At 36.5% G+C, this 8922-nt stretch overlaps 1 protein-coding gene across 1 annotated transcript in view; it reads right to left on the reverse strand.

The window, feature by feature from the left end:
- The window catches only part of GPC6 (glypican 6), a 510839-nt gene extending 504452 nt beyond the window's left edge, over nt 1-6387 (reverse strand). The window contains exons 1-2 of the mRNA XM_021402583.1: nt 6318-6387; nt 5744-5902 (exon numbers count right to left, since the gene is read on the reverse strand). Coding sequence (XP_021258258.1) covers nt 5744-5902; nt 6318-6387 — 229 coding nt within the window. The remainder of the gene's footprint in view (nt 1-5743; nt 5903-6317) is intronic.

Genomic DNA, 8922 nt, shown 5'->3' on the forward strand with positions numbered 1-8922 from the left:
CACTGACATTGTGTAATGTAAAGAAAACAAAACAAAACACCAATGTTTTGTCCAGAACTAAATAACCAAAATACCTGATATCACAGCATTTGTAAAGCGGAGCTTATGTTCTATTGCAGTCATTGCAGCACTAGAACAGTATGGGTAGGTGCATAATGTTTGCAGACAATGATGTATCTATTTGATGTTCCCACACTCCTTAGAAGCCTCCTGAATTCCAAACAGCTATGGGGAAAAGGCAGACTTTTTTGATTCTCTGTTTCCAAAAAACAGAGGGAAAAGAAAAACACAAGTAAAAATCATGCTCTTTCAGTGCGAACAAAGCATGAAAAAAAATCCTGCTGAAAGTCCATGCTTTACTTGCTCACCATGAAAGCAACAGTGTGCAAGTGGAGTCCTGCTGGTCTTCACACTCCTCTGAGGAAGTCCATGAACATCACTGAAGCTTCAGGCGTGAGGCAAGCCCAGTTTGGTCTGGACAGCTTAGCAGAAAGGGTGGGAGGAAGGGCAAAGGCCAGGACACTTACATTGTCCATGCAGCTAAATCTCAATATATTCTGACTTCAAGCATCTCCCTTGTTTTCTTCCCTTTTTTGTCAAATTTATTCTGGGTAGTTATACCTTGCTACAGAAGTTTATCTCATTTAAGAGTTCCTGTTTTGTTGGAGAGACAATTCCTAACATACATTTTTGCCATCTCCCATATCAAGGAAAGATTCTTAAACATTATTTTTATCCCAGTTCATCCTTAAATTGTGCAAGAATAGAAAGGGGAACACATAGTTTCTGTTACCAGTTAGTCTTGCAGGTATTGTTTTGGTAAGTTACTCCTGAAATTTTCTTTTTTGCTCTTTTATTTACACTGCAACTTCTGGTAATGACAAAGAAATAAAAGTAGCACTAATGGGTACGTATTGCTGTTTTCCCTTGACTGAAAAAAAAAAAAGAAAAGAGTATGGGAAATGATAACCCCTGTAAAATAGATCAGTGCAGATGCAGATTAGTTCTTATGCTATTGAAGTTATTTTCCTTCCGTGGCATCATGCCTCATACATTCTGCTGAAGGCTATCTATAACCATTCAAGTTCATGGCAGCTATTTTTACACGTTGTCTCATTTTTAACACCATTGCCAAGATTCCTATCCTTTTTAAATGAGAGTGAGGAGACAGTCTCTCTTTTATCAGGGTCAGATCAATTAAGCTTAAATAATTTTATTTTCTATAATTTTCCTATAGTTATTCAAAGGATTAGCGAGAAAATGTCACTGAACAGATACTTGTCTCCTCATTTACATTCATGTCAAAACCTTCCGGTAGGGCTGGTTTGGGCTGCTGATGGAGCAGTTCTTAAAAGAATTGGCTTGTCTATGAAACAGCTGCTCAGCAATGCCACTATGCAAGGGAATTGTTGATAATAAGCTGATGCTGTTATAACTACATTGGGAGCATAATATATATTAAGCTGCTTTGAGGTATGCAGTGGGGGTCTAGGAATTAGAGCATGATTGCTTGTCTATTGCTAGGAACAGGAAACAGCTGATCGTTTCATGTCTTCTCATTTGAATTAGTCCTACTCATAGACTTTAGTTAGATGAAAAATCTGCTATCATGTCTCACTTCCTGTGTATTTCCTGTCTGTGTTAAGGTGTTTTTTTTTTTTTCCCCTAGAGTTTCTAAGGGTTTGTATCTCCCATTGCTGAGACAACTGATCACTTACTATTTTATAGGAATTTTTATAATTTCGAGGCTTTCTTAGAAAAGTTTATCAGGAGGAGATTCCCTGGATCCTCATTCACCCAACTCTGAAATTCCAGGTACTGAATGTTTGGAAATGACAATGCAATACAGCAATGCAATGGTGGGTATACAGACATGGGCAATACAGATTGACCTCAGATACAGCTGTGTAAACAACTGTGCATTTGGCTCAGCCAAGAAAAAAGTGGCAATGGGTATTACGCTGTGTAGTGACTCATACTAATTCACACTGATCATGTAGGATATACAAATCAAATAAGAAATACTATTGTTAGATCTTTGTCTATCAGATATCTCGAAGCCACACATACTATGAGGAATAAAACACATAGAAAAAATTTGATCTGGAGGAATGGAGCAATTAAAAGTCCCACCATGGTAACATTCCCTTAGAAATGTTGTTTTCAAATAATTAAGAAGTGAATAAGATCATAGAGGGCTTTAGGTTGCAAGAACTAATTGCCATCTAAAATGAAAAGCATGTAACTGGTTCCAAAACATTTAATAGTTTCTAAAGTTCTCTGTAAATAATTTCATTTTTAGCTTTTATTATGTATTGTTATTCCAGATGTTAGTTATTAGAGAGATTTGGAAAATACTGTACTTCAGGCAAAATGAAAAAAAAAAGTGACCTAGAAATGACATTTAGAACATTCCCTTCTACTCAGCAATAATGAGGTCACACTTGGAGTGCTGGGTACAGTTCCAGGCTTCCAGTACAAGAGAGATATGGACATCTGGGTGCAAGTCCAGCAGAGATCCAGGAGGGTTATTACAAACTGGATTATCTCACATATGAAGAGAGGCTAAGAATTGGACTGTTCGGCGTACAGAAGAGAAGATTCAGGAGCATCTTATTAATGTGTATAAATTGCTGGTGAAGGAGTAAAGAAGAGAGAAATCAGGAGCCCAGTGACAGGACAAGAAACAATGGGCATGAAGTTAAAAACAGAATTAAAATATCAAGTTAATTAAAAAAATAAATTCATTGGGACACATATTTTCATTGTGAGGGTGACTAAGCATTGACACAGGTTGCCAGAGAGTTTGTGGAGTCTCTATCCTTGGAGATACTCAAAATCCATGTGGGCATGGTCCTGGGCAATCTGGAGTGGCTGGCCCTGGGTAACACTGATTAGACCGTCACCAGCAATGGCTTCACATCTCAGCCATGCTATGATTCTGTGTAAGATTATGTGACTGACCTGAGTCTAAAGAGGTAATTTTTAAGCTACGGTGGAATGAGTTTCATTGATGAAAATTAGATCATGAATAGTAATAAGGGGCAAGACCCTGAAAGGGAAAACAAACCTTAGATTAGCTCTCAAGAAGGAAATCAGAAAATCATCTAGCCTATACTTAAGTGTATGAATGGGGGACAGAAAGTAAATGATAGAGAATCCAAACTACTGCAAGATAAGAGAGGCAAGACATACAAAGTTCAGATCATAATTCAACATAGAGTTCATACACTGCTAGGAAGTCTTATGTTGTGAAAATTAGTATTATCATATGACATGCCTAGTACAGCAGAATTGCAAAAATCAACAAGAACTTCCACATCACTTATAAGAGTTTACAAAATGACATAAATGTCTGCATAAACACGCAGGCTGGTGGCAACATTTGTTCAGAATAAGTCCTCCAGGGAGCAATCACAATATATTCCCTATCTCATCATTTCTTAAATGTTCATATCTTCTGGTATTGCTTAAATTTGCTACTCTTCATAAAATAGGTCCTGTGCAAAACTTGCATGGAATGATCACAATGGCTGTATTTGTTTTATTATTCATGGTATACTAGCATCAAAAGGCAGATTCATGCATCAAAATTTCCTTGTGCAATCAAACTACCAAATTAAAATAAAATAAAACAAAGAGATGATCTTGAAGAACTAAAATATTAAACTTATCTAGCAATCTAATATTTGCTTTACATGAAAAAGTATCATACCATATTAAACTGAAAAATGTCTAGATGTTTTTTATGTTGAAAGACAACCTATTAGATGAATGCATTTTTCTATACGTGTTTGGTCCTCTAGAAAGATTAAGTAGTTTTTCCATATAAGTGAACAACTTTTAAATAGTTTATAACATCATTAAAATATTGAAACCATACAGAAAATTCAAATGCTCTTCGATAATATTGAGAGTTCACATTGCAAATTACCTTTAAAAATGTATGCTAAGCCACATAGTTTTTTAATCCAATCCCTATAGAGCAGATCAGTAAAAACCCCAAAATACAATATTTATAACAGGTCAACAACTTTGATCTATGTACCCTACCAGCATTTCAAGTTACCAAAAAAGCCATCTTATGCTTAAGTGCATTGCAAAAAAAAATGCCACATGTTGCCTAAAAATTAATAATATACTACCTGAACTCTGCCATAAACAAGCCCAGCATTTTCATTAATCTGCACTGTTTACTGAACACCAGTGATCATCTTCCTTTCCATCCAGAAAACAAGGAAAGCTTTGCAAATGCTGCTGATGTTTTCAAACATCTGTTCTGCTTGCAGACTTGTAACACTGCACACAACTTCTAGATTTTTTTTTTAAGTCCTTCAAGGACAACTACAGTTTTGAAAATCTAGGACACAAAAGTTCAAGATTCACATTGAAAATGGAAGGCACCGCAGTGTAGGACACTGCACAGCCATCCACACCAAGTCCTTCCAGAGACTAGAGACATTTTCTAAATTATACTTGCATTTGCTGTGGTGCTGTAGCACTTCCTCATGTTACACATTTCCCATTCCCTCCTTTTATAACTTGTGTTCCTTTCTGTGTCATATTGAGATAATCAATATTAGAAGAAACATGATCTTTAATAGGATAAAAGGAATGACCCAGAATTACTCCATGGAGTGAGGGACATCTTCACTTTTTTCAGGATGCAATCTCAAAATTTCTATGTAATCCTCTGACTCCAAGAATAACATTTCCACTGTTCTCCTACGTATCTGTTTGCACCCCTCTAGTTGGGTTGTTTGTTTTTTTTTCCCGCTTTACAGGGCCTGTTTGTGGGATTTCTACCTCCACGCGAAGAAGCAGCTCTTCTTCCTCTTTGCAATGATGATTTACACCACTCAGTGCCAGAGTCTTTTCTATGTATACACATACAAAATTTCTCAGAGACACATTCAACACACACGTATTCCTTTCATAAATAAAGACCTGACTAAATATTCTGAAGCTCTTTTACTCTTTATTAATCTGCAGTTTATAAGAAAAGCTCTGTATACTGCGACTTGGAAATATGGATACATCCACAAAAACAATTCATTCTTAAAGCCAAGTATTTAGTAAATTGTGACAAGAAACTCTTAGATTTACAAAAATCTTAAAAAGACTGAGGACCAGGCAAAACTGATTAGAAATAAAGAAAACCTGAAAACTGTCTCTATCAATTCCTTCTAGGTAAAAAAAAAAATGTTCAATGCATCTGAAGTGGCTTGCATGAAAGTACCTCCCAAATGCAATTGAGGCCTGACTGTTTAGAAGCCCCAGAAGTACTCCACAAGACTGTACATCTCACAAGAAAATCGCATATGAAAATACTGCAGCCATAAAGCTACAAGAAGTCAGAGTACAAAAAATCCAGCTTTCCAATAAAAAAATCATGGGAGATCCACAGTTCATCTTGCAACAGTGAACATAATTGCAAACCTACATTTTGCATTTGAAATCAGAAGACAAAAATTATAAACCTCTCTATGCATATCTAATCTTTTTTTTCAACATTAGCCAAGCCTGCAGGCGCTTAACAGTCCGATTCTTGATGTTACTGTAATTAAAGGCAATACTCATAAGGCTGATAAGCATACCAGCTGTAACTTAACCCTTATCTTAGCCAAACTGACAACTGTAAATGTGATACCTAATTGTAAAGAAAAGAACATTGGAATTCATTCTGGATTGCCAACTTTTAAATCCCATGACCTTGAAAATAAGTAAATTATATCCAGCTTACCATCAAACTTCTTGTGCCGGGAGATAAAAGTGGTACGTACAAAGTGACTTGTCTCCTCCACCAAGTTTTCAAACTCCAGTTTGCTCTGCTGGCTTAACTTGTCCTCCATTTCTGAGGTGCAGCATGTATATTCCTGAGGGCAGATTCTCAAATGTTCCCCTGGAATAGCAAGAAAAAAGGTATTAGAAATATTTGAACACAGAGGGACTGAATATACATATCCCTTCACTTCAGGAACGCAGGCTACATAAAGATATCTTTAAGGTTTGACCACTTCATTGGGAACAGTTTGTTCCTAATCAACAATTTTGCCATAGCTGGGCTCTCCCCACAGAGGTGGAGAGACACACTTTGCAGAGGTGTTCTGACACTTTCGAAGGTAGAAATATCTCAAGATGAAAATGATTCTTTAACCAAAGAAGCCTTCTACATAAGCAAATGTATACTTAAAAATCCTAAAAGTATTGCTTGCTTTCTTGTTGTATTCAAAATATCTAGAGAAATACTTCATGAGATGACCTCCTACAAGCCATCAGAGCTTTTTTGCTATCAAAACTCGAAAATCATAAATTACATATTTCTGTAGGTAGGTTCCGCTTGTCCAAATGTACCAAAACATTCTCCCCTTTTCTCCTTCCTTCCATTCTGTTTGAGTAAGTGTATTTTAATGATTGTGTTTGGATGCCACATATTTTCTTGGACAGCATTTCTTGTCAGATCCAGAAAATGCTCCACTGAATGGGAGAAAGCAATGAAGAGTTTAATTAATGCTTATGTTATAAGGAAATGCAATGTAAAAGGTAATGAAAGCTTCTTATTTAATTCAATAGATTTATCTCTTGAAGCACTGTGCCAGTTCTGACAATATTGCTTTCTTCAGTACAATTTGCAAGTGGAAACCAATTCTTTAGCTCATGAAATTAAAATGGTCTGTTATTACATGAAATGTGAATTTCCAATTGACACTATACTAGGGTGTCAGAAACATTTAGCTCAGTTTGTGCGAAGGTAGGAATTGCTACCATTCCCTCTTGAGAAATAAAAAGAATGATCTGCCTGTATGATTAAAGCTACTTGTAAAGCAATGAAAACATTTAGCTTTCTGTACACCGAATCCTGATTAAAAATCCCTCTGCAAATCTCTTAGAGGTGCAAACAAAATGATATACAAAGCCCAGGGGTTAAATAAATATGGGGGACCTGATTCTCATTTATATCAAGGCTCCTTTGTATCACTGCTGAGCCATAAAGAAGATTTAAATGCAATTTATATCTACTTTAAGGCTACTGTTCACCATTGTTATTATGTAGCAAGGAGAATCAGGCCCTGAGGTTTATACTTCCCAGGGGTGCAATACATTTAGTTGCTGCATCATTTTGAAAACAGCATCAAAAAAGGTTTGCACATGCTTAGAATAAACATTGTCTTGAGTTTGCTGTCTCTTTATTTCAATTTTTAGTTTAGTTTCTGAATTAAGTCTTTTGACTTGAAGCTCAATCATTCCTCAACCCTGACCCATTTATCCTGACTTAATTTGTTGGGTTTTTTTTTTCAATAGTTTGTAAGATGCGAACTATAGTGCTGTGAGACGTCTAGCAGTCTCAAGACTTTTTAACAATCTCACAGCTATACATCTGTAGGAAGGATCATTTCATTAACAGTTACTGGTCTGCAGTACTACCTGCAAGTCCCAGTCCTGTGCAAAAGAACTATTATATAAAAAGGATACTGTATGACCATCAAAATATTGTAAAGATTCTTTCCTGCAATGCTTTGCCAACACAATAACATAATTCCTTTCCATTCTTAGATGCATTCTTTCCATGCATTTAAGCCAGAAACAATACATGAAGGAAATGTTGAGCCAACTGCTGTCAAACATAAAAGATAGGGGCAAAAAAAAAATGCTTGGTTTAGACTCTATGCCACTGTCACATTAAACAGAAATTATTCAACAGGTAACAAACAACTGAGGAGATAGCATACTAAGACACACTAAGTTTTCTTTTGGTAGCAACAAAGTTCTGAGTTTTTGTTAGAAGTCAGAAGCACAAGGAAAGCTGAAATATGATGTCTTTGGAAGCAGTGTTGTGTGCTTGACTAAATAAATAAACATACCTTACCCACACATCTGACTCCCCCCCGTTCCTAAATATACCCAGGAGCTTTTCTAGGAAAGCACTGGGAAGGTGTGCTTTTCCAGTTACAGCCACAGTGGTAGTTCACACTTTCTGTAATGACAATGTCTTTCAGTGTTGTTGCAGTCATGAATTTTAATAAATTTCAGTTTTATTTCCTCAATTCATTTCCCATTAGTTTTTTCTCTTCCATCTGGCTCTCTGTTTTTCAGAACTGCCAGACTACCAAGAGAACTAACGCTAATCATCAAGGCACTGTGCTTACTGAGTAACAGCTGTAGATCTAGGTTTTTAATAAGTTGTTCTGATTTCAACTGGGATAGAGTTAATTTCCTTCCTAATACCCGGTATGGTGGTGTGTTTTGGATTTAGGGTGAGAATAATGTTGATCTCACAGCGATGTTTTAGTTGTTGCTGAGCAGTGCCTACACACAGCCAAGGACATTCCTGCTTCTCTCAGTGTCCTGCCAGTGAAGAGCTGAGGGTGCACAAGGAGCTGGGAGAGGAAAGAACCAGGACAGGTGACCTAAACTGGCCAAAGATTCCATACCTTTTAGTTTCATGCTGAAGAATAAAACTGAGGGAGCTGTCTAGAGGAGGGGACTGCTGCGTGGGACTGCCTCTGCATTGGTCAGCAGGTGGTGAGCAATTGCACTGTACATCACTTGTTTTGTATACTCTTTTAATCATGATAATTATTATTTTACTTTTCTGCCCTATTAAACTGTCTTTATTTCAACCCACAACTATTACCTTTTTTCCAATCTTTCTCCCGTACCACGGTAGGGGAGGGAGAGAATGGCTGTATGGTATTTAGCTTCCTACTGGGTTAAACTACGACAGATGTTATGTTATGCTGAAGATTATGACATATTAAAGTGTAATGAATTCAGTAAAACAGTCAATTTTGTACCAGTATTAATTTTACTCTTGCTTTTTTATTTATGGTCTTTCTTTACCACAAAAACTACTTTCCAATTTACTTTAAAATCCAACTTGCAGACTACAAACTCATTCAGATTTCTGCTTTATTTATTTCT

Source organism: Numida meleagris, chromosome 1 (genome assembly GCF_002078875.1).
Source record: "Numida meleagris isolate 19003 breed g44 Domestic line chromosome 1, NumMel1.0, whole genome shotgun sequence".
NCBI classification, from domain to species: domain Eukaryota; kingdom Metazoa; phylum Chordata; class Aves; order Galliformes; family Numididae; genus Numida; species Numida meleagris.